Source organism: Equus przewalskii, chromosome 23 (genome assembly GCF_037783145.1).
Source record: "Equus przewalskii isolate Varuska chromosome 23, EquPr2, whole genome shotgun sequence".
NCBI lineage: Eukaryota > Metazoa > Chordata > Mammalia > Perissodactyla > Equidae > Equus > Equus przewalskii.
Window position 1 is genome coordinate 13,921,462 of NC_091853.1, and position 25,547 is coordinate 13,947,008.

The window sequence follows — 25,547 nt, forward strand, 5'->3', positions numbered from 1 at the left end:
GAGCGACCGACGCGAGTCCTCAAGACGTCTTGGAGACTGCGTTTTTAAAAATCGAGTCCTGCTGGCGGTGAGGTGGGGGTCGAGGGAGGCGGAAGACCGGCAAAGCAATTTCTTCCCATTGAGTAACAAAAACACGGCCACGGGAGCTTCTTGGATTTTGCACAGTGACCTGATGACCCCGCTGACCAGGTGTAGACAGCCTCAAGTCCTAAATATTTCCATTGTCCTAACTTCCCATTTACCTCGGATTTTAGTGCCCTTTCACTCTGCGCTAGCGTCAATTAGTGAGGACTTAGCCCCGCATTAGCAGACAGAACCCGGAGAGGCGCTGGTGCTGGGGAGGCGGGTGGCTGAAGAGGAGGGAAGGTCGCACCTGCAGTTGTCCAGCGATGGAAAGTCAATGAACAGGGGCTAACCTTTCTCTCTATCACGTTGTTGGGAAATCTCCTTTGAGCCCCTTGTTTTGGTCAGGGGTGCGGGATATTTGGTGGATTTCTCTGGCTGGGAAACTAGTCTCCTCCAAATTGAAGAGTCGTGGATGGCGGAGGGTTGGTGGAGTTGGATGGAGGGACCTTGTGTCATTTCTTTCAATTAGGGAAATTTATGGGGATTCCAGCTGAGAAGCTCTGGGCTGTACAGAGACCTGGAACCAGTTTAGCTGATGCGAGGAGGGAAGGGGTGCTGTTACCCACTTTGAGAAACCCAACGTTGGACAGGGACTGAAGGGGCCGTTTGCTGTGGCCGCACCAGATGCATTACAGTGTAGGGTTTGGGTTTGGAGATGGCGGCGATAGGAGGGTGCAGATTTAGTTTTGTAATGATTTTCTGCCTTTTCTCCCTTCCTGGAGTGAGTGTTAACAATGCCCATAACACAGATGTGAGCCAACAGCGTCTACAGCTTTTAGGAAAATTCCATCTTGGCTTAAATGTCTGCCTTCTGTCTCTCTTTCTCTTCTTCCTTTCTCCCTCCCTGCTTCCCTCCCTTCCTCTGTCTCTTCCTTCCTTCCTTTGTGAGGTCTTTGTGGGAGGAAGAGGGGTTTGTGCAGGAATTCATTGCACAGGGGTTTCGTTGGGGGTGAGCCGTCAGCAAGCTGCAGGGTGGTGAGGTCCCTCACTCTCACTCTAGTGGCCTGGCGAGAAAAGGGCCATTTCTGGGACCAAGACAGAAGCTGCCTTGGAGCTGGGCTATTGTTGTTTGTGGTAGGAGGAAATCAGCTAAAAATAGATGCCGCTGTGAGGTTTTACCTTTTTTAGTCCTCAATTTTGCAGAGCCCTGATCAAAACGGAGCACAAATCAACCATTTTGAGGCGCTGCCCTTGGGAGTAGGTGGACAGGTTGGGTATAATTGGCAAAATTGGAATTGATTCCCCCTTGGAAAATGTACTTTGGGTTAACTGTATTAGTGGCGGACAGGAAAATCATCTTGGGAGGCAAGTCCTGACTCCTGTTGTTATTTTGGTGGATTTCTTTTCTCAGATCTCCCCACTCCGCTCCCTCTGTCAGGCTGGGTTTAGCCACAGATGTTTTACTGCGGTACCTCACCCCCCAATGCCTTTAAAGTATAATTTGCTTTAATTATAATGTTAGGGGGTTAAAGGATTGGTTCGGGAATAGCTTAATAGAGACAAAACTTGCAGCCAAATTAATTGAAAGTTTCTTCTTATGAGGGAGAGGTTGCCAAACATATGGAATATTGCTACAGAATGAGACATCAGAAAAATACATTGCGAAGATTTAGCAATGATTAAATGTGAAAATGGAGTGGAAATAGAGATGTGTCCCCAGCATTTCCATACACTGTGATGGGTTTGTTTAATGTGATTTTTCTGGTTTATTTGCAATTACTGAGAATATTCAATATTCTACTGAAGATTACTAATTCTGTGTCAATATCTAATCTAGAAGCTAAGCCTATGCCTGCAAACACATATTTACATTGTGTATTTTATTTACTACAGGGACTCCTTCTATTAAATGTTATCCAAATTCAGCCTTAAAATGGTAACATCGAAATTATCTCCAGGATACTTTTGAATTTAATCTTTTATTGAAGAGGTTACTACTTTTCAGCTGTCTAGGCAGAAAAAGAACAAAGGAGATTTTCAAAGGGACCCCCAATCACCGAATGAAATAAATAGTACCTGGAGGAGAGGTGGAGGGGAAAGACAATGTTCCATATGATCATTTCTGATGTGAAGATTTCCTGACTTTTTTCTAGGTATTAGTCATTTGTCAACACAAACTAGAAAAAACTAGAAATTAGATAAGACGGTAAGATGTGTAGATTGATGTATTTTTAAAGCATTTAAGTGAGTATAATTATAGTAGAGAATATAATTTACCTTAAATGTAATGCCAGGTTTTTTTTCTATTAGAGTTTCCCCAATATTTTTGTGGCTGGCCCAGATCTCTATGTTTAGCGCTGTCATTGCCATCACAAAATGCCACAGAATTCAATGTGCCTTTTCTCCTTGTTTTAAAGAATTAATATGGGAATTTTGTGCTTCAGCTGTGTTGTTTATGAGATTCTTCCACTAGGTTACAAAGATCCCTTAAGAGGAAATTTCTAAAACATTTTGGAAAATTATGTTATGGTCTCTTCAAGATACATTGGTTTAAAATAAGGAAAAATATAAAAAAGGAAGCTATAAAATGTTCGGTAAAAAATGAATTGTCTTCAATAGGGAAATGGCAAATAAAGAGCCAGGAGGGAAAAAAACCCCAGACACATCTAGTCGTGATTCGTCATGTAAAACTGCATCCTGGGTCTCAGGCTGACCCTGCGTGTGGGCTGCAGAGATGAATTAGTCCTTGGTTCCTTCACTGACAATTATCAGGTGATTTAAAAGGGGAGTTGTGATCAGAAAACAGGATTTTATTGTTAGTGGTGATGGTGGCGACTTTGAATTGGGAAGTTTTAGTTTTGAAATACGTATCCAGTAATAGGACTTTCAATTAATTTAATTGTAGTTTAACTATACCTCTGTTATAATTCTTAGACTTGGATATTCCAGAACTTAGGCATGAGTTTAGGCAGCCACGGGGCCATACTTGGTCTGTCCTGTGGCCTTACGTTGACACACTTTAGAATTAGTCATTCTGAGACTAAATCCATGAGCCCCCACTGAGAGTATTTCCCCAGCCTGCCTTTTCAAAACCATCTTCCTGCTTACTCGCTCAGGGAGCCTTAGGTGAAGGAGCAGCGATGTCTGCCACTGGCTGTTGTCCCCTCCCCCCACCCCCATATGTGGCAAAGGAATGGAGAATTCCAAGAAAAACATTTGCATAATACCTCAATTGTATATGTGTTTCCTTAAAACCCCGTTTGTCTTCTCCTTTCAGTTTGTAGTCAGTAAAGAACCTTAAATAAATAAAATTACATATTTTCCGAAACATACATTGGTCAAATGTTAAGACAGAGCTCAAAAAACTACTTACTCCTGGGGTGAAGTTACCAGCAAAAGGATTTGGGGGGGGAACCACCAGATAGAGGTGGCTTTGGTGGGCACTGTTGGAAACCATGGTCTTCAGTCAGCTCCGGAATCTGTCCCAGAGAAAAAGAAGGTTCTAGCCCCAGTTTGGCTCCCAACTGTGTGCGCTTAGGGAAGCCCTTTTAAGTGCAGAAGTTCACTTTTCACAAGGACTCTGGGAAGAGTAAATGAACTTGCAGATTGGCAAGTACTTCACAAAGTTCAGAGGGCTGGTGATCTTAAAGACCAGGATCCCGGTCCCCATTTTGCAGATGGAGCTGCCCTGAGGGGGCCGGAGTGCTCCTGGGTATCCCGAGAGGATGGCCAAGCCGACAGGGAGTATTGTGGGGTCTGTGAACAGGGAGCTCTGGAAGCATCTCCCACGGATCCCAGCTCTGTAGCATGAAAGAAGCAAGGAAAACTTTGTCCAGGGCATTAGGTGTCAAGTCAAATTATGAAACAAAAAAAGCAACTGTATTTGTCCAAAAGGCAGTTAAAAAGCAATGCTCCCCAGGACTCCAGGATGGTGCATCAAAGTCCAAATTTTACAAAATATTAATCTGAGCTCCGAGCGTGGTTAAATGAAGATTATTCCTCTCAGTACAAAGTAACTTAATATTTTTAAAAATATTTAAAATTTTAAAAATATTACAGTATTCATCAGCATTATGGTTCCAATGGAAATATCTGAAATTCTAATTCATTTCCCCAGAAAGGTGCACTTTCTTAAATACATTTTAGAAGTCATTGTCAAGTGTGTTGGGTCTAGTGTTAGTCTCTTTAGTGGAAAAAAATTTCTTCCTCACCTTGTTTATTGATCATCTATGACCAAAGAGATAGAAAACACCATTTTTCAAAGAATTAAAATCGATCAAACAAACACACACAAACTGTCTGTGAAATGTGTGATGGTGGTCCCCGGTTCCTTGAGGGCAGTCTCTTGGAAATGAAGAAACTCGAGTGGGGGATAAATATGCACAATGCTTATTATATATCACCACGGGGGGAGGGGCAATTTGGTCTACCACGGACCACATCAGACCTTTTGATCTCTTCCATTTCCTATTTCTCAGCTTTCTGAAGCTTTACTCCTGGAGGAATTTGGGAATTTAAAATGGAATCTATTTCCTGATGGGCCGCTCTGAAAAATAAGCCCTGTGCACCCCCACTGTGGTACTTCAGTGACTTGAGGGCTGGGCATCATGTTGTGGGGTTTATAAGCTTCCTTGATGAAGAAGTAGATATGTCTACAGGCAAAGGGTTTTTAGCCATTTCTTATGAAATAAGAAATAGTCACTTGTCCATTAGGCATTTAGATGTCTCCAAGAAAAATGCCAGAAGCCCCCGATGTTAATTTGAACTCAGTGCACTCTTACCTGAATACATTACAGCAAAAGTGAAGTGAGGTTAGGTAGTTGGTGGGCCCCCCCCCCGCCAACCATGTCCTCACCATTCACATGGAGGGAAAGGACCAAGGTTTGGCAAATTTGCCCTCATTCTGTGGAGGAAAGAATCTGCCAGGTTCGTTTATTCCGAAAAGACCGAACCTTGTAATGTTTCGTTATCTGTGTTTATACTCTGGGATTATGTTGATTAGAAAGGGGTGTACATCTTCCAGGTGCTTTGGAACTAAGGGGATGGAGGAGAGTTTTGAGTGTTGTGTGCGTATCGGGAGGGCAGTGAGGGAGGGAAAAATTATGTTGGGAAATAATGAAGCATGAAATAATTTTGATACACTTTAAATATACAAATTCATCTGGTTGGTGACTGGCCATGACAGAAGGGAGAAGAGAGCTGACCACTGAGCTTGGACAAAGGTGTTATGAGGCTAGATGTTTTATACTCGCTGTCTGATGTGATCCCACGGCTACCCTGAGTGACTGGATATCCTCATTTTACAGATAAGAAAACTGAGGCTCAAAGAGGTTAAGCAGTTTGTCCAAGATCACATACATGGTAGAATCAGCATCTGAACCCAGGTCTCTCAGACTCTGATCCAGGATTTACTATAAACAATTTGGCAGACCTAAAGATATGAAGATATAAACTCTAAACAGAACTGAAAACTTTCAAATTCCCCAATAGTTTTCCAAAACAGTGTCTGAACAGAATGTTTCTACTTCCTCCTAGCTTCCTATTTCACTCACTGCCCACTCTCCCCACCACTCCAGGGTTGGACAGCTCCCGCATTCGGTGATGGCTTTCTTTCCACAGAGTTTGACTTTAGAAGAATTGGCTTTTTTTTTTCCAGAATGGTGATGCCTCAGCCTGTGTGTAAGGATGTGTGTGTGTGCCTATTTATGTGTATGTGTGAGTGTGTGTAAGTATCTGTGGCATTTGTGTGTTTGTGTACATATGAGTATGTGTATGTGTGTCTGGGTATATGTGAATATGTGTGTGTGTGTCTGTGTGTCTATGTGAATGTAGTATGTGTGGGTGCCTTTGTGTATGTATGAGTGTGTATGTCTCAGGGTGTGTCTTTGTTTATTGGTGATTGTACTTCCCTATGTGTGTCTATGTGAGTGTGTCTGTGTTATGTGTGTCTTTATGTATATTGTAAGTATGTGTGAATATGTGCCTTTGTGAGTGTATGCGAGAGTGTCTGCATGGATAGCAAGGGTGTCTGTATGTGTGCACACAGCTGCTCTCCCTGTGGACTTAAGTCTGTGCCTTGAGCCGTGTCACTCTGCAGGGCACAGAAGATTCTGGTGGATGGGCCCTGCTGAAGGAGAATGTATTGTGCCGCGTCTCTGCAGATTCCTTGGCTGTTCCAGGCGTGTTGCTGTGTTTTCATGCTGAGTTTACTCTTGTAGAGCCCAGCAGAGAGCATCACCACAGGACACTTGTGTGCAGATAAGATACAAATTTTCATTTTAAATGAAATGACTCCCCACGTTGGGAACTGAGTTTATAGATCCAATTTTATCTCAGTGACTCCAAGACTCTGCTCAAATTCCAGTTTCTAAAATGGAATTTCGTATATCAAATGCCGCATGAAATAAGTCGGGTTCACTAGGGATTTGGAAATCGTCTTGCCCCTTGGAAATTTTGGTTACAATTTTATTTCTGGTAGGAGACCTCTGTCCTGTTCAGTCTCTCCAAATTGTAAAAAAAAAAAAACAAAAGCATAATTTATTGGGTGAAAAAAATAAAGACTTTGTTGTTCTTTGAAAAATTTCTGGATAGCTTGCTTACATTTCACACTAATCTAAATAATTGCACAGGGTGCTGTCACCTGAAGTGTGGGGTCTGGGTTCACAAGTCTCCACCCCCTCACAGGCAGGGATGAATCTGAACGTGACAGATGCTGTCCACTAGCTGGCACCTTGCTGCTGGGTGGAGGGGACCAGGGGGACAGGGGCTCCTGCGTCCAGCCCTCCCCTGAGCATTGTGTCTGTCCCATACAACACATGCATACTCTGCCTGACGGATCTAAATCTGTGCCTCAAACATCTCCATTTGCCCAATTGTTAGGGAGTGCAAGCCCAGTGGCTCATGTGTCCCCTCGTCACTGTACACACAGCAGCTTTGAGACTGTCTCTACGACTCCATCTCTCCTCCACGAAATGACAGGGGAGAGCCACCCAGGCGAGGTGATATCTCAGACCCCCGGCTCTCAGGTCAAATTAGCCCACCTTAAGCACAGGCTGTTTTCAAATCTTGGTTCTCCCGCTGTGGGACCTTGGGCACTCTGCTTGACCTCTCAGAGGCTCCACTCCTCATCTGCAAAATGAGGGTGATAATAATACCTTCCTGACCAAGGTGTGTGGATTATTGAGGAAATATACATTCAGGACCTGGCCAGTTCATACCAGGCTCTTGACGCCTGGTTTTACTATTATTATTGGTATATTACGGATCTCTTAAACCATTTCTACATTATCTTTGTTTCAAAAAATGCCCCCTAGGGCTGGCCCAGTGGTTAAGTTCGAGCACTCTGCTTTGGCAGCCCAGGGTCTCGCCAGTTAGGATCCTGGGCACAGATATGTCACCGTGGCTCATCAAGCCATGCTGGGACCGCATCCCACATAGCACAACCAGAAGGACCTACAACTAGAATATACAACTGTGTACTGGGGGCTTTTGGGAGAAGAATTAAAAAAAAAAAAAAGATTGGCAACAGATGTTAGCTCAGGTGTCAATCTTTAAAAAAAAAAAAAAGACCCCCCCCCCCCCAATCTACAGTGGAATATAGCGGGGAAGATTTTATTTTTTAACTTAAAAAGCCCCCTTAGTATGTCTCTGACATTTTTGCCAAACCAGAGGACCCCAGTTTGGTCCCAAGGCCCCTCTCTGGGAAGCCCGAGTTTGGGTGGCCCAGCCTGACCCAGCGGGGAGCATCCCCTGCGAGCCGGAGGCTGAAATGGCTTGTCTGTCTGCTTTTAGTGTTGATCCTTAACGCGAGGCTGTCTCGGCTTCCCAGCCTCCGGAGCTCCGCACCGCCCTTCCCTGCATACATTAGCCTTAATGTATTCTCTCTTGAATACTCATCATATTAAGGCTCCCGGTAGATACCTTGCTCGAAATAAATTTTATGGGCATACATCCTCGCCCTCATCGCCGTGCATTTGTGGCCAGGAGGAGAAATATAGCCCTATCTGTCCTCCGAGGCAAGGCCAAGCAACCATTAGGTGGGAATGGGCGGCCCTCTGGCCCCGGAGGGGGCAGGCGCGGGGAGGGAGCGGGCCCGCCGCCAGGGGCACGCCCAGAGCCAGGCCGGAGGAGCTTCTCCGCCCCGTTCTCCAAGGGTTAATTTGCCTCCGCCGGGTCGGTACCTGGTTCCTCGGCATCCAGCCGTTTGCTCACACAAAGACCCCGTAGCCGGCTACTTCACGGCCCGGGGTCTGGGGCGGGCACTCGCGGCCGGTGGGCACAGGTCCCTGCGGCTTCGGCCCCGTATGTCCACAAACCACGTCCCTGAGCAGGAGGGCATCTTGTTTAGGGTATCCTTCCCCTCCCACGCAAAATGATGCCAGAGCTCCAAATGCGCAGGCATCCGGAAAAACCGCACCCCCTTGCCCTTTAGGACTCTTTTACCTGAGATGTCCCCCAATTTCCAAGTCCCCTAAGGCTGGGCTTGTCACACCACAGGAGCTCCTGGTTGTCCACCCTCACGCCTCAGAGTCTCACCCCCTGCTCGCGGATGGTCCCTGGAGAGAGGCAGATGTGTGGCTGAATGAGCACCTACCTGGAGCAGGGCAGGCTGGCAGACAGGCGTGCCCCTAGGCCCTCTGCAGGGTTGCTGTGTGACCTGCCACTCTCTGAGCCCTGTAGGAGGGTCATGCCATCTTTGCAGAGATTCTCTAAAGGGTTCAGTAAGATCAAGACCATGAACGTGGGTCCCTAACTTTCTTCTCCCTTAGCCACAGCAACACAACATCTAATGCCTGGTTCCTAGTTATCTTAAATAACTAATAATAGCAAACCATTATTAAACACCTACTGTATACTAGGGCCTGTCTTACTTGTATTGAGTCCTTCGCTGTTCACAACAATCCTACTGGGTACTATTGTCATCATCACACCCCTTTTACAGGTGAGAAAACTGAAGTAGAGAGAGGCAGAGTAATTTGTTCAAGGTTGAAAAGCAGAGCTAGGATTCACACCCAGGCAGTCTGGCCCCAGCATCCACAGTGTTACCCTGTGTCCTGCCTGGCCCCTCTCACTGGATGGAAATTCCCGTAGCTATTGTGTGCCTAGCAATTTGCTGGGACTCCCTGGTAAGTACTTATTGGTCGAACACTTTCTTTGTCAAGGAGGAAAGCTTTTGAGATGGAAAAAAATCCCATATGCACCGGGACAGGCAGCAGGTTCTAGACCCACACGCAGCCACCTCTGTGTGACTCCTGGTAGTTTTTATGCAGCATTTTGGTCTGAGAAAGGGGTCAAAGGGCAAGGTGTCTCATGGGTCTAACTTTCAGGCAAATGTCGTTGGCTGCCGAGGCCATGAAGGCAACAGGCTGGGGTTGGGGTTTAATTGGGTCCAAGATTGACCCTTGTGTGTACAGCGCAGGTGATGACATTTAGTGAATGTCCCTGTCTGTGAGTTTTAGACACAAATGACTTAGTACTTGAGAAAGCTTTCTCTCTACGTAAGTTTAAGTGTGTTCAAAAATTTTCCCCAGTGCTTTGAGGTTAATTCCCTTATGTTAACACTTTTTAAAATTATATCAAACCAACAAATATGATGGGAACTGAGAAACATGTATGATTCGTGAGAGACTTGGTTTTACTACTTTCATTGACATTTTGGAGCATGACAGAGAAACGAGTGAAGACCTGTTTCAAGGTGACCTTCTTAGGGAGGATTTCATCAATGACTGATTCAGCGATGAACATCCGTGGTTCCCCTGGTGTGTCAGACACTGTGCGCAGCAGTGAGGACCCAAAGCAGGGGAAGAAACACTGTTCCTCTTTCTTTCTGCCTTCTCATGGGGAAGACAGTGTGTGAGCAAACAATTAGCAAAGTGCTATAATAACCGAGGTGAGAAAGCATGGGGCTGCCAGCCTCATGACCTGCTACATCGGAGGCTACCTAGGAAGCCAAACGCCTATACTTTTATGTTTTCGTTCTTAATATTTGTTACCTTCTCATTTTTTGGGGAAGAAGTACAAGGAAAAAGGGCCAGAGATGCTAGCACTATTTGTTCATCCAACCATGGGAGCCTGACCATTTTGTAGATTTGGAAAAGACTTCAGTGACTCAAAATACTGTCAACCCCCTAAGCAAACCCCAAAGATGGGGTGGCAGAGAAACAGACCTCGGATAGGAAGTCACCAGGGACAGGAACAGGGTGGGGCAGTGGTTAGGGTTCAGTTGTAGACAACCGAATCCACTGTCATTATCTAAGTAGAAAGTGATCAATTATTGAGTCTTAGGTGGCTTTCAACTCCACGAGCCAGCTCTGGACCGAGCTTCAGGGAATCACTCCCAGCCCCCAGATTTCCCCGCCTCTGCCCTGATTGATCAGGTCATCACAACCACAGACCCTCGCAGCCTCCGCCGTGCTCCGCACCAGCAAAATGGGAACCCGCCCCTCGGCTGTGCCTCTGTTTAACTCAGTTCTGAATTCAGGTCTCTCCTAAGTGCAACTGATGGGCAGACTCTAACTCACATTTGGGACCTGAGCTGCAAGGGAGTCTGGAAAAGCAGTTCCTAGTTTTCCCGTCTGCAGTACAGGAAGGCACATTCGGAAGGGGTGTTATCAAGCCAATCCATGATATCTGTTGCAGTTCACTAAAATACTCTCAGGAGATTCTCTCAGAATATTGAGATTCCCCTGCAGACCTGGACGTCAGTCACTGCCCACCCCCGACACAAACCATTTGCTTTTTAGGCTAGATGGCCTCTCAGTGCGTGCCTAGCCAGGGCTCACTTTGGGGGCTGATGTTTTTAGCACAGATTCCACCCAGTAGTGAAAATATCATGGAAACAGAGGTGAATGTTGTCTGGCTTTCCTGGCCGCTGGGCTGTGGATTGCAGCTGGCATAAGTTGGGTTAGCTAATGCTGCTATCCTGTGGTACTCTGAGAAACAGCTGACCCTTCTGGGCCAAAACCACCCAAGCTATGTTAGCAAAGCATGGATTGGATTTTAGTCCCCACTTGCCCTCTTGACCAGGCACCTCGGTGCAGTGTACAGCCTGCACAACAATATGTGGCATCCCTAGGGGTTTGGGTTTTGTCCTTTCCCACCACGGGCAGAATGGGAAGGCATCCACACAGGGCCTGGTTTTATCAGCAGTGCCGTCTGGAAGGCTCTCACTGCCTCTCTCTCCTCTCCCCACAGAGATCCCCCAGTGCGCCGGCTGCAACCAGCATATCCTGGACAAGTTCATCCTGAAGGTCCTGGACAGACACTGGCACAGCTCCTGCCTCAAGTGTGCAGACTGCCAGATGCAGCTGGCGGACAGGTGCTTCTCCAGGGCCGGGAGCGTCTACTGCAAGGAGGACTTCTTCAAGTAAGTCGGAACCGGACTGCAGCCTCCCTCTCCTCGCCTTGGTCTGTCTCGGCCTCTCCCCGTGCAGTTGAGGGGGGGAGCTTGAAGTGAGGTGGGGTGAGGAGGGCAGAGGGTTCATCCAGCCGGTGGGTGAATCCTTGTGCTGAGAGGCTGTTCCTCATCCAAGTCCCCCTTCTGATCCTTAGCCCCATCACTGTCTGAGCCCAGGGTCTTGGCCTCACCTGGGCTCTGCAAGGGGCAGGGGTGGGCAGCGGGCAGAGGGCAGGAACCAGGCTTCTCCAGCACAACTGACAAAGGACCCTGGCAAATCCTAGAAGGGGACGCTCTTCCTTGGTGAGTTGGTGCCTCAGGGCGCTCAGCTGTATTATTCCTGAGGGTTTCAGAGCGGGTGCTTTGAGGTTCGTGCCTGAATCTAGAGGAATCTCTGTAGCTGTGTTTCTCTAGGCTGCTTCAATGGCCTCAGAGGCGTGGAAGAGTTGCTAATGGGGGTCAAGCAAGGCTCAGTCAGTGTCATTGCTTTTAACGGGAACATGACGAAGAGGCCATTTCATGTGATGGTTAAGAGTCCAGACTCTGACTGGGTTTGAACCCTTTTATTAGCTGTGTGCTCTTGGTCAAGTTACTTAACTTCTCTCTGTGCCTCAGTTTACTTATCTGTAAAATGGAACTGATAACAATAGTTCCTACCTTAGAGGGCTGTTATTGTCTTTGAAGAAGTCAGTATATGTAAAGACCTTTAGAACAGTGCCTGGCACCTGAGTGTCAACTCTTTAGACTGACCTCGAGTTTTCATTCTGGAGTTGGGTCCGTCAGAAAAAATCCTGTTGGAGCTTTGGGTCAGGGTGAGGGGACCTCCCAGAATTTTTTTCCGCAGCCTTTAGTCTGGGATTCTCTCCCAGAATCTATGACCCAAGGCACTTAGGTTGGCACCTCAGCTGACGTGGACCAGCTGGCCACAGCAGAGCCAAGAACAGGAGGTGGGGGTCGTCCACCAGTGACTCTGAGCCCAGTGTGGGTGGCCCATGGGGTGCACGGAGCAGGGTGGGACTGGCGAGGCGGCTCGCCAAGGCCTAGAACTATTTGGCACAAATGAGCAAGCCCCAGAGAGATGGTGTACGTGCTTCAGAGGCTGTGTGTTCTGGAGACAGGGAGGAGAATGGGGAGAAAGGGCGTCCTGGATACAGAACGCGATTTCTCCCAAATCCTCCCCAAGGGTTAATTGCAGGGGGTGGGTGATTTGAATTTCTGAGGATTCTCAAACTTCATTAGTCCAGTATGAGTTGAAAAGCACATTAAAGGTAATCTTGGTAACTACTTGTGTTCAGAGGGCAGCTTTCCTTGTCACTATCGCACTTTAGTCAAATGTGCACTGCTCTCTCCGTATGTGCGCATGTGCCTGCACACACGTAGGTGTGTGTACGTGTGTGTCTGTGCATCTGCGCTGCCTGAGGGCAAGGGTGGTAGCTAACACAGGCACACTCAGCAAGTCCTGATGGTTCCAGTCGGGGGACCGGCCTTCGGTTCTTGCTCTAGGCCCTTTGTGTCTGCTCCCTTCTCCCAAGCTTCCTTTTACTTCCCACCTCTGACCCTCGCCTTCTTGCCTGTATTCTGGCATTTACGCACTTCCGTCCCCTCCACCACATGCTTTCTCGGTCAGCAACAGAGTTTACCTCTGCCTTCCTCCCTCAGTGGTGCCCTGGCCAGGCACCAGCAGCTCCTACGGGCCCCACAATGGGGTGAATTTCAGTGTGTGTGTGTGCGCGCGTGTGTGTACATGCGTGCACTGTGTACCTCTGTGCACAAGTGAACATGAACATGTGTGTGAGGAAGGCGGGAGGAAGCGGGTGGGCAGGCCTGGCCTTGGGGGTTGGGTGAGCTGGCCCTGCTTCCGGGGTCAGCGCACCGTCCTCCAGTCTGTCCCTGTCCCTTTGGAAAGCCTCGGTGAGCTCCTGGGCAAGGCAGGAGGCCCACTGCCTTCCTGCCCATCTGGGGACAGGTAGGTGCTGAGATGTCACTGGGCCAGAACTCTGGCTGGTCCAGCCTGTGGGCTGCAGGCAAACCCATTAGGGCCGCAGACCTAGGGCTCTGTCACCACAGAGGCGCCCGGCGTGGCCCTGGGCCCATCTGGTGTTTGGACCTTGACTGGCTGGCTCCAAGTTTGGGAAGGGGAGGGGGCAGCAGCACGGGTGTAGGTTTGGGTTTGGGAGAAGTAGTCATAAGGAAAGAGGGTCACTCTGGGCCCCTCCTGGGCTAGGGAGGCTGGGCAGGCGGGGGAGGGATTACCACAGGCCTACAAGCCATATACCCAAGACCAGAAATAACAAGGACAGTTACCCAGGCTGCTGCCCCCGACCCCCTGCCTCCATGGCCTCCCTATGCCGTGGATCCTTCTGGGGCCTTGCTCAGCGTTAACCTCCTGACTGATCCACCCACCCCCTCTAGCCCACACGCCTCCCCTCCTGACCCCTTCTACCTCACAGCTCAGGTCCTGACCCCTCCCCTCAGCTCCTCCAGCAGGGCTTCCTCTCCCACAGAATTTGCCAGATGCCTTAGCTCCATCAGAGCCTGCTGCCCTGGGCCCAGCCTCCCTTCCACTCCAAGCTCACTGCCTTCCTGGGGTACCTGACACCTTCCAGCAGGGTCCCCCTTTCCCAGGCACGCTCTGCCTTTTCACACCTCCACACCCTGGCCCAGGCGATTTCACTGTCAGGGGGGTACTGTCCACCCTCTCAAGGCCTCCCCAGCCTCCCATGGCGGTAACGGGCTCCTCAGTGGGCGGGTGCCCTGCGGAGGCACCGCCATCCTCTCCCTCTCTCGAGGGGCCTCCACCTGAGCTGCCTTGCTTTGCTCAGCCCTCGTGCACCTACTTTGACCTTCCTCGTTGGCTTGAGGACAGGCGCATTAGTTGTTCCTTTTTCTGTTCCCGGCACACGCACCTGGCCCGGAGCCTTGCCCAAAGGCCGTCGCTGGGTTTGATGCAACAAAAAGTAAATCACACAGTGAACTGACAACGCACCTTGGTGACCAGTTGCTTTTGTACATGGCACGGTGTCCTGTGGGTCCCAGAGGCCCAGGCTGCCTGGGAAACGCCCAGGCTGTCATTCGGCCACGGTTGTTCTTGTTCCCCGGGACTGCTCTGCTTCATAAAATGTGCCCCTCTGGGGCTGGGTCCTTTTGTGAAGCAGGGCACCTGGCTACAGATTCCGTGCTGGATCCAGGTCAGTAACTCTGTGACGGTGCTGTGTGGGGAGAAACTGAAAGCTGAAGTGATTCACCCCATTGCCAATGGAGGGCCCATCTGACAAGGAGACGGGGCAGGTCTGAAGCCCCCAGGGAGGACCCTTGGATTTCCAGGCAGTCAGCTCTTTGGGACCATGGCTATTTGGTTCAGGAAGACATGGTTGGGACAGCAGTCACAGCTCGAGGTGGGGACAAGGAGGGAGGGAGTTGTCCAGGGTCAGAGTGGCTTCACCTCCCATCCCTAAGGGTCCGGGACCCGCTGCCTGCTTAGGGCTCAGGTTGTGACTTGGCCAAAGAGCCAAGCAGTCTGCTGCTCGTTGCAGCTCATTCAATGCCGCCAGGCACCTGCTTGGAGAGGGCACACCGGGGCACACGTGCACTGGGACGCTGCAAGCAGAGAGAATGTGAGGCAGGCCGGGAGGGGGCAGGGCAGTCCCTGGAACCCCGGTCCCTCCCTCGTCCCACCCGAGGCTGCAGGAGTCACCTGTGGTGGCCTTCTGAGAGGGCTGGCAGGTGCCACGTGCTTGAATCCACTCGTGAGACCTCAGAACGTTTTCAGCCGTGGGATATGGAAGATGCCTGTTCAGAGCCAGGAAGGATGCCTTCTCTGTGCTCCTGGAAGAAAAACAAAAAGGAGAAAACAGGAAAAGCACTGTCCTTTTCTGGTACCTGCCCCATAGCCCTGCTCAGAGGCAGAGGGTGGGGTCCCTGACCTCACTCATTGGCACTGGGGTGCTAAGTTCCAGGGTCCATATTTTAAATCTCTTTGCCCATAACGAGGGGCAGAGCCACTGCTTAGCACAACTCCATGGGGCATCCTTGATTCCTGTGTGACGTTTTACGAATCAAGACGGTAATGTGAAGAGTGCCCCTGTGGCGGTGTGTACTGCCTCAGAAGTCGGGGAGGCCCCAGGGACAGCTGGAGGTCGGCCTTCCACCAGCCTTCAGCCCAGGAGACATGGAAATCCTGGTGACGGGCAGCAGAGGGCGATGTTGGTGTGTGCACAGACAAAGAAGTATTGTTGGAAGGTTGTACTCTGTGGTTGTTGCATTTTTCTTTCAGGGCTGTCGAATTCTGTCTCGCTCATTGATGTCAGCTGATTTTTGCTGGTTTTGCCTCTTGGGTCCTTGGCTCCCCTTTCTCCAAAGGAAATACAATTCTGAGGCCCCGGTTGATTAAAGCAGCGTAGTTCCAAGGCTATTACAATTTGAATCCCAAGTTGAGAGCCAACAACTCCTTGCATTGCATTTGCTGAGCGGGTCCTTCCTGGACTGTGTGCCCAGCATGCTACAGGTCCCTGCCTCCTTGCAAAGGGACCAGGGCCTGGGGAGAGCAGGGGTCTGCGAGTAGGGCTTCTGGGTGTCCTCCTCATCACTGACTGGGTCCTGGGAGGAGCCAGTAGCTCCCTTACTCTGAAGTGTGGTGAAGACAGGACTGGTCCTCAGCTCCAGGAACTGGTTCAAGGGCGGGCTCTGTCAGCACCAGCTGAGTGCCCTTAGGCAAGTTCCTTAACATCTCTGAGCTCCAGTGTTCTCTTCAGGAAAAATGGAAATGCTACTAGTGCCTGCTTTAGAAGATCTGGGACATGGGAGCATTTACCCAAAGGGGGTTATTTTATGGGCAGAGTGGTTTGGTGAACCCAGAAGGAGCTTGGTTGAATTCCTGTCCTGTCTTTTACCAGCTGTTTGTCAGCAAACAAGTGTCTAGGCCTTTCTGAACCTCATTGCCTTATCTGTTATGAGGCGCTCATTCTGACACACAGAGTTGCTGTGAAAGGAGAAGATGACGTGTAAACCTCGTCCAGCGCAATGCTAGAGGCTCTGCCAACATCTCCGGTTTCTGGCCCTGACTGTGGCCGCTTGACTTCAGCCCTGAGGGCTAGCTGTCAGAGCTCTGCTCAGGCTGGGCCTGCACGGGCTTCTCCTGGACACCCCACCCCTGACCCCCCTGGGCTCTGAGACCTTCCTGTTGAGATGACCTTTAACGGCCTAGAACTCCTCAGATGGAGGTAGGGGTAGCCTGGTGGAGCAAGGAGGGCACACGGTATTGTGCTGGGGATAAACCACAGGATAAAGATGCCATGTTGATTTACATGAAGATTTGGGAAATAAAGCAGCGATTGTTATAACATGAAAACAAACATAGCTATAGAATCAAAGAGAACGCAACATTCCTACAAATTTTTAAGGTAAAGCACAGCCTTCCAGAACATTCCAGGTTTGTGGGGAGCTTCAAGCTGCGCCCCTGGCCCCCAGGGTCCCACCTGCCCATAAGAGGGGTCCTGTCGGGAAGAGTCGGAGGCATTCTGAGGGCGACTGCCACTCCAGGGGGTCCTGTCTAAGATGTCATGCTTCTCTGGGGGTGTCTCCCAGCCCGAGGCCCTCACCCCACCCAGCAGGCAGAGATGGGCACTGCGGGGACCAGGAGGGAGGGCTGCTGTGCCTGTCAGTGGGAGCACTGTCCCCTCCCCGCCAGTCCATCTCCAGCAGGAGCGCTGTCTGTCGCCAAGGGCAGGTGAGCAGCGTCCTTGGAGCTGAGCTGAGCTGCTGATTTATCCCTGCGGTGCAGAGCAGCCTGTCTCAGCTCTGGTGCGCTCGGCGCCTGGCCCAGCCCCGGGGTGGTTCCGCCCTTGGCCCTAGTGATGGCTTCAGTGACCAGGGCCTCCATCCCTCAGCTGGGCAGATGCCCGCAGGACTCCGGGTCACAGCGGGAGAGGCCCGCTCAGCACCTCTGCGAGGTGGGCTTCTTAGAGCGAGCAGGCGTCGGGTTTGAACCCGGGCTCAGTGTGCATCTGGGGCATGAGACCTCCCTGAGCCTCACTCTCCCATCTCCAAAAATGGATGAGAATAGAAATATCCCCTTTTTTGATTACTCTGAGGACTGAGTAAGATGGAGGGAGTAAGTGCTTAGTAGTTGTGGTTATTAGGAGCTCTTCTTGTGAAGGTCATGACAGCGTATCTACGTATGGAGGAGGGAAAAAGAGAGCAGGGGCCTGGGGCAGAGGCTGCTGCAGAGGCCTCGGGCAGGACAGCAGTCCTAGGGGGGAGGTGGGGCCTGGGTCCAGTGGCAACGCAGGTCGGAAGGTTGGAACAACTGTCCTCTCGGATGAGGGGGTGAGGAGCGTCATGAGTTTCTGCACAGGATGCCATCCCTCCCTGTAGGGTCCAGAGCTCGGCAGCAGCACCTGCAGCCCTTGGCCTTCACTTCCCGGAGCAGGGTCCCAGCTCTGGCCAGAGGGCCCAGCCTGTGCTTGTGTGGCCACCTCTAGCCAGCTTGCACCCTGTTGCCCCAGGAAGAGGCCCCTTCCGTTTGGGGGTTGGTTGTGGGTCCAGTCTGGGGCCGGGTTCTTGCCAGATCACTTGTTATTTCTGATGACTATACACCTGCTGGGCCATACACACATACACACACGCACACTTGATCTAGCAGAATGCGCTTGAGGAACTCACAGGGGGTGGGTCTCTTTGACGTGTGACTTTCCATAATTTCTGAATAGTTTATAGTCTAATTCCCTCGCTAAGCAAATTAAACCTTTTAAGGTAACGATCCGATGGTCCAGATAGTGGCTGTGCGTGTGGACATTTGTAAGATTCAAACACACTGGTGGCCCAGGCCCACAGTCATTTGCAAAGGCCTGTAATCAAGACAGAAGCAATTACTTAGCCGAGCGGTCTCCCCTGGGACCTGCGGCCATATATCAGGCGGTGATGAGGCCAGGGATGTCTGTCTGCCCGCCCCGCCCTGGAGCGCCCGGTCCTCGGTGCCTGCCCACCCTCCCGGAGCCCAGCCTCGGGCGAAGGACTCCTGACCTCCGAGAAACCTGCATCTCAGGGACTTTTCTGAGCTGAACCTGTGGGGAATCTGGAACCAAGTGATTGCAAGTCAGCCTGGGAGTCAGACGGCATCTGGGCTGTGGAAACATGGTCCCCAAGCAAAGAGGGAGCTGGGTGACGTGGGAGTGGAGGTGTGGAGCAGCTGTTCACCGCTGAGGCTCCACCTCCTTCTCTCTCCTTCACCTCCCGCCCCCCTGGTGCTATTCAGGTACCAAGTTATGGGCTCCCACGTCCCAAGTGCCCTCTCTTTCCATTCCCGCTGCCTCTATCCTCTCTCAGGTCCCTGTCACCACGTCTCTGCCCCGCTGGAAGCTTTTCCAAACAGCTGTCCTGCCCCCTGTTTCCTCTCAGCCAGTCTATGTCTTCCTGCCCTGAAACCCCTGAGCCAGCACTCAAGGGCCCCAAATCTGGCTCCACCTCATTTCCTGCTGATTCTCCGGCCAAGGTCCCGCTAGAGCCAGTCTCTGGCTTGTTGCTCTGGGGATCTGTCTGTGCCCCTGGAAGCCCCACTTGGGCAGAGTGGGGTTCTGTGATGGGCGTTTTGGGTGCGCACAGCGGGCTAGCGGGCTGTAGTGTGGGGGGTCCGTGCTGCTGCCTGTCACAGCACCTGCCACACCACCATTGAGAATGAGTCCTGAGGTCTTGAGGGACTCAGGAATCAGCCATCAGTCTGCAGAGGCCCCAGGGGGGCCAAGAGCATCCGTTACACAGGCTTTCTCAAAGACTGGTCCATGCAATGGCTGCACCGGGGGCATCCGTGGGGGGCTTGTTAAAAGGGTGGGTTCTGGGCTCAGAATCAGAAGTCAGGGAAGGCTTTTCTGCTTTTGGGCAAACATCCCAGGTGGCTTTTCTGGGCAGGGTAGTTTGGTAAGAGCTGAGCTAACACCTTGGCAGAGAAGAATTAGCCTGGAGAACAGAGGGCAGATTAGGTGTTGGGGGGAGAGGAGTGAGAGGAGGGAGAGTGTTGCTGGGCCAGGTGGTGGATTGCTCCCAGCCTGTCTGGGAAAAGGGACTACTAATGCTACTGGAAAAGCTTTACAACCGGTGACCTAGTCCAAACCCCTCATTTAATACAGAAGGAAACTGGGGCCCAGAGAGGGGTAGTGACTTGCTCAAGATCACACAGCTCATTTAGTGGCAGACAAGGGGCTAAAACCCAACCCTCCACGTCCCTCAGCCTTGCTCCCCTCCTTCCCTGATGGGGGTTGATTAAGCTCCGAGTAAGGGCCGTTGTGTGGTTTCTATGGGATAGCGCACATGACGTTGCCTGGTGTATTCAACACGCTTGATGCATATTTACAAAAATCAAGGGAAGTGGGCTCTGCAGGAGAGGGTTGGGTCCTCCACATCCCATTGCCTCTTGGGAAGCAAATCAACCCCCAGCAGGGAAGGAGGGGAGCAAGGCTGAGGGACGTGGAGGGTTGGGTTCTAGCCCCTTCTCTGCCACTAAATGAGCTGTGTGATCTTGAGCAAGTCACTGCCCCTCTCTGGGCCCCAGTTTCCTTCTGTGTTAAATGAGGGGTTTGGACTAGGTCACCGGTTGTAAAGCTTTTCCAGTAGCATTCATCTCAAAATAATGTTGAATGCTCATTAAAAAGAAAAACATTATATTAAAAATCCCAAATAAAAAGCAGAGCCCTGTGGCAGTTCTGGTGGACCTGGGAGGTCTCTGTGTGAGTGTGTGCATGGCAGCGCCCTGTGTCCCTGCTCCCCGAGGCTCTCACACTCTCTGCTGTCAGGCCTTCTCCAAATACGGCCCCTGTCGATGGCTGGAGGAGGCTGACCATTCCCGGGCAGAACTTTATGTGCCTGTGACATGGCTGTGGTGGTGATATATGTTGGAAATATTGGTACATACAGTAACAGTAAATATCAGCAACTTACCTGTCAAGTGTGGTGATAGATAAAAGAAATACACGTAGGGAAGTGTCAGCTGGGAAAAAAATATACGGCCTGCAGTAAATCACCGCCAAGCAATTAAAGCATAAAATTAAGTCATGAAGTATTTTGTTTCCTCTGCACAGTGCACTGTGCCATGGCAGCTCCCATGCACCAGAGGCTGGTGTGGGCCTGGGCCGGCCTCCACTGACTGCCTTCCACTGGTCAAGAGTAAGGAAGGACATTGGGTTCAAATCCCAGCTCGACTGTTTATGGCTGTGAGGCCTCTGGCAGGTTACCTACCTTCTCTGAACTTGCTTCCTCATCTACAAATAGGGAGACGTGGGTCACTCATTAGTTATTCACCAGATATTCACTAAACACACAACCTGGGCCAGACACTGCTCCAGGCACTGGATTCAGCAGTGAACAAAACAGATACAGGCCCTGCTGTCATGGAGCTCGCCTTCTAGAGAGGGAGACAGACAATAAACAAACAAGACATGCCCAGCACATCCCTTGGACATGAGTACTTTGGAACAGGGAAAGGAAGTGCTGGGGGATGTGGTCAAGGAATGCCTCCCGGAGAAGGCGACATTTGAGGGGAGACCTGTGGAAAATGCAGGAGTGAGCCATGCAGTTATTTGGGGAAAGAGCGCTCTAGGCCGAGAAGCCAGTGTGGCTGGGGCGAGTGGACAAGCAGAGCGGCAGGAGACGAGGCTGGAAGGTCATGGGGCTGGATGGTGTAGGGGCTTGTTGGCCATTTATTCTGAGTGAGAGGGGATCCACTGGAAGGTTTCGAGCAGGGGAGTGAGATGGTCTGACTGCGGATCGCTGGGACTACTGTGTGGAGAAGAGACCTTGGGCAAAGGCTGAAGCCAGAAGACCCCTTAGGGGGCCGTCATGGGCCAGCGGTGATGATGGCCTGAACTAGGGAGGTAGCGATGGAGATGGCGAGAAGTGGGCCAATTTGGGTAGAGCCGAGAGGGTTGCTGACAGATAAGATGGGGGTGACCAAGGCTTTTGGCCTGAGTAATTGGAAGGATGAAACCACTGTTCTCTGAGACGCAGAAGGCCATGGGAGGGGCAGACTGTGGGGAAGATCAGGAGTTTGGTTTTGGACATCTGAGTAGAGAGGCTGAGGGCACTGGGATACACCAGTCTAGGGTTAGGGGAGAGGTCTAGGCTGGGGATGGAAGTGAGTCCCCAGGGTGGGGGGTGAGTAGATGGAGAAGAGGTGTGGGAGATGGAGGAGAGGCTGCCAGGAAGAGGGGAGGAGCAGACCCAGGAAGAGCTGGTCCTGAGGCCAAGCGAGTGCAGGGTTCTAAGGAGGAGGGAGAGAGGCGATAGCGTTGACAGGTCAGGGAAGAGGAGACCTGACCGCTCGACTCAGCAACGCTGGGCTCACGGTGACCTTGTCCAGTGCAGTCTGGGTTGTTGCTAAGCACCCTGATTGGAGGGGGTATTATTAGTCAGGGTTCTCCAGAGAAACAGAACCGACAGGATGTGTGTGTCATTAGAGATGTGTGCATGTCTCTCAATAAAGAGATTTATTGTAAGGATTGGCTCACGTGATTGTGGAGGCAGAGAAGCCCCAAGGCCTGCAGTCAGCAAGAGGGAGACCCAGGAGAGCTGAGAGCCGAAGTTCCAGTCCAAGGTCAGCAGGCTGGAGACCCAAGAAGAGCCAACATTTCAGTTCGAGTCTAAAGGCAGGAAAAGACCCACGTGGCAGCTTAAGGCAGTCAGGCAGGAGGAGTTCTCTCTCACTTGTGGGAGCATCAGCCTTTTTGTTCTATTCAGTTCTTCAACTGATAGGATGAGGCCCACCCATATTGGGGAGGGCAGTCTGCTTTATTCAGTCCACCAGTTCAAAGGTTAATTTCAGATACACTCAGACTAATGTCTGATCAAATATCTGGGCACCCTGTGGGCTAGTCACATGGACACATAAAATTAACCATCAGAGTGGATTCAAGAGAAGAACGGGAGCAGGGGCATTAGAGATCCTACATATAGACCCCTCTTTTGAGGAGTTTTGCTCTAAAGGGTGGTAGAGAAATAGAGAAATGGGTGGTAGATGGAGGGAAATGTAGGGTCAAGAGAAGGTTTTTCAAAGTGGCAGAAGTAATGGCATGCCTGGACGCTGCTGGGTAGGAGCTAGTAGAGAGGAAAAATTAACGATGTGGGAGGCAAAGGGCACAGCTGCTGGAAGGCTGATCTGATTAGGGAGAAGGAACGGCCTCTGTGCCCAGGTGGGGGCCGGCCTTGCGCAGGTGCAGGGCGGGTGCAGCTGCGGGAGCGGAGAGGGGGCGGGGCAGGCGGGGCAGGCGGGTGGGCGGAGCGGACAGCGGGACAGCGGGAGCGCGATGGACGGGGCTCCTGAGAGCTGCTTTTCTCAGGAAACGGGAAGCCGGGCCTCCAGCTGAGACCGAGGATGCGGGCTTGAGAGAGAGACGGCACCTGGGAGGGCGGGAGAGCGCGTGGACCAGGGAAGCGGACTGTTTCCCAGGCGCTCTTGAGGTCCCGATCATAAATTTACAGTGAGCACCGTCAGCCAGGTGGTGTGTTGCCCTCGCTGTGTTCAGACCCCAGTGCTGGGCAGGGGGTGGAGGGTAGAGAGCGGGCAGGGAGTTGAAGGTGTGTGCAAGGGAGGGGTCAGTAAGATGGACCGAAGAGTGTCTCCTGGGTGAGGAGGCACGCGCCGCCGCCAGGGGAGTGAGGGACGGTGAAAAGGATTAACTAGTTGCAGGATAGTGGGAGTTGGGGTGCTGCAGGGAGCGAGCTGGAAGGACAGGGTGTGGTGGCTGGACGGTGGAATAGTTGGAAATTATTCCCAGAGGAGCTGCAGTTCCTGGTGACAAGGTCTGGGGCAGACCATGGGAGTGAGCGACTCAAGAAGGTAGAGGCCATGACCTTCAGGAGAAGTCAAAGGATTGAGAGGGCAGGGCAGGAAGGACTGTGTGTGCATGTTGAAGTCACCACGGGTTATGGCGGGAGGGTCAGTGAGAACGATGGTGAGCCAGGAGCTAAACTCGCCAAGGATGGGGGCTGATGTTGGGGTGGCAGTGACTGGCCCAGGAGGGTGGCAGGGTTGTGGCCCCGGGGGCTGGTGGTGACGGTTAAGTGAGGTTAGGTACACACAGGGGCACGCAGTAGGGCTTGATAAATGGGAGCTGCTTTATTAGTTGTGTTTTAATGACCAGAATATGGTCCCTGGCCTGACTAGAGGACAGAATTTAAAATCAGGAATGTGCCAGAACATCTGTGGTATAGGATTTATGTGTACCTGTTTCTAGAAGGTGTGGTGCCTGCAGGGCCTGCCTGCTGCCCTTTCTGTAGGATCCAGACACCCCCCAAGTTTGTCCCTGCACTCAAGAGCAGTCCCACCGGGCCTGTCACAAGCAGCCCTGGTGGACAGATAAACAGGCAGATGGGAACTCAGGCTGACCACTGGAGCAGAGCACTGGACCAAGGACACAGGCCTGGCCGCCTTCCCAGGGCCAGGGGCAGCCCCAGAATGTTGGCTGTGACGTCTGGTGCATTTCCACAGCGAGCAGGCCCAGACCCCGCGGAAGGGTGGTGAGCAGGGTCAGTCCGCGTGTTGGGGTGGACACCCCTGCGGTGAAGGCTCCCAGGATAGCCCCTGCGGTGCGGGGCTGGGAGCCTCCTGCGTGCTGGCTCAGAGCAGCTGGGGATGCTTGAGGGGGCCAGGGCCCCTCTGCCCGAGCTCCATTCTAGGGTAGGGGCACCATGGTTGTCTTCTCAGTGGATGTTTGCTGCCTTGATGCCAGCTGTGTTGTCAGAAGCACCCAGTACAAACCCTGGTTCCCTCACTTGTTGCCTGTGTGAGCTGCGGCCGGCACCTCACCAGCCGAGCCTCAGTTTCTTATCTGTTAGAAGGTATCCTAACACCCACCTTTCCAGTTTGGGCGCTCAGGAAACATCTGTGGAATGAGTGTGGTGATGACAGCAGAGTCGGATGGAAAGTTTCTTGTTTTAGCAAACTGCAGGCCTCATTTCAACCGGGTTCAATTCCCTCCTTAGAAGAGCCCTCCACAGGAGCTGCTGTTGGTTTGTGTTGACTGTCCTCTCCTGACTGCAGTTAGTGCATAAGTTCATCCCTTGAGCGGTCGGTCTTGGTTCACTCACCCGTGGGCCTTTGTTGCCTGCCTGCGGCATGTAGGCGGGGGTGAGAGAACTGCCGGTGATGTTGGTCTGAGGAGGAAAGTAACGTAAGCCATTAGCAAGTCCTTCCTTGCATTTTCTTTGTCGTTTGGATTGGCTCCAGCTGCTCTCCCTGGGGAGACCAGCCGCCCCTGGAGGCCTGGCCAGGCAGGGCTGACCAGAGAGATTGTCCTTCTGGTGAGCGAGGTCAGTGCGGTTTGCAGCTGAGTGGGCAGGGCCCTGCACACAGTAGGCGCTCAGTGGTAGGATGAAGGTGGTGGGACTGCCTGGAAAATCCCTCAGAAGCCTCTTCCTTGGCCGGTGTCCAGCCCCGCCCCTGCCCCAGCATCCTCCAAATTTGGTCAGGTTGGTTAGACTTATTGCCTCTCTGTATAGCAGCCAAATTCACAGCTTTACCTCATTCTGGACCAGGGAATTGTAACCATGGCCATCTCATTCTTGCCTGTTGCAGAACAAGTCGTGTGGCCTCTCCAGGCCGTGGCTTGCTTGTCTGTGACTCTGCCTGGTCTAAGGTGACTTCATCGCACATACACTCCCGCGAGACAGCACCTTGTTCCCAGTCCCCTGGCTCTGACCAGAAGTGGGGGTGGGGGTGCCCCTCAGGGCTGGGCGATGCTGGGGGAGCCCTGAGAGCCAAGGGGATGCACACAGTCCCCTCAGCGAGGGTCCCCTTGGCTGTGCTCCAGGGGAGAAAGGTAGTAAGGAGCAATGTCCACTTACCATCGGTATAAATCCCACAATCAGGAAAATTGCTTCAATTGCTAAAAAACGCTGGTGGGAAAGTCCATTTATTTTTCATTTTTCTTGTGCACTTGCCACCCTTGTGCATGAATCACTGTCGGTATGTAGATTAAATTTATACCCCCGTTATCCTTCATGTCTCTGGGGCTCTGGTGTCAACTGGGTTTCTGGTTACTGAAAGCCACTGTCTGCTTTTTAGTGGTGAGAGGGATGTGGCCCTCTCTGTGGGAGAGGCCGA

At 51.6% G+C, this 25,547-nt stretch overlaps 1 protein-coding gene across 1 annotated transcript in view; it reads left to right on the forward strand.

Annotated features, from left to right (window-relative positions):
* The window catches only part of LHX4 (LIM homeobox 4), a 43,381-nt gene that overhangs the window by 6,495 nt on the left and 11,339 nt on the right, over nucleotides 1-25,547 (forward strand). Inside the window, exon 2 of the mRNA XM_008543656.2 lies at nucleotides 11,260-11,431. Within this exon, the coding sequence (XP_008541878.1) occupies nucleotides 11,260-11,431 (172 nt within the window). The remainder of the gene's footprint in view (nucleotides 1-11,259; nucleotides 11,432-25,547) is intronic.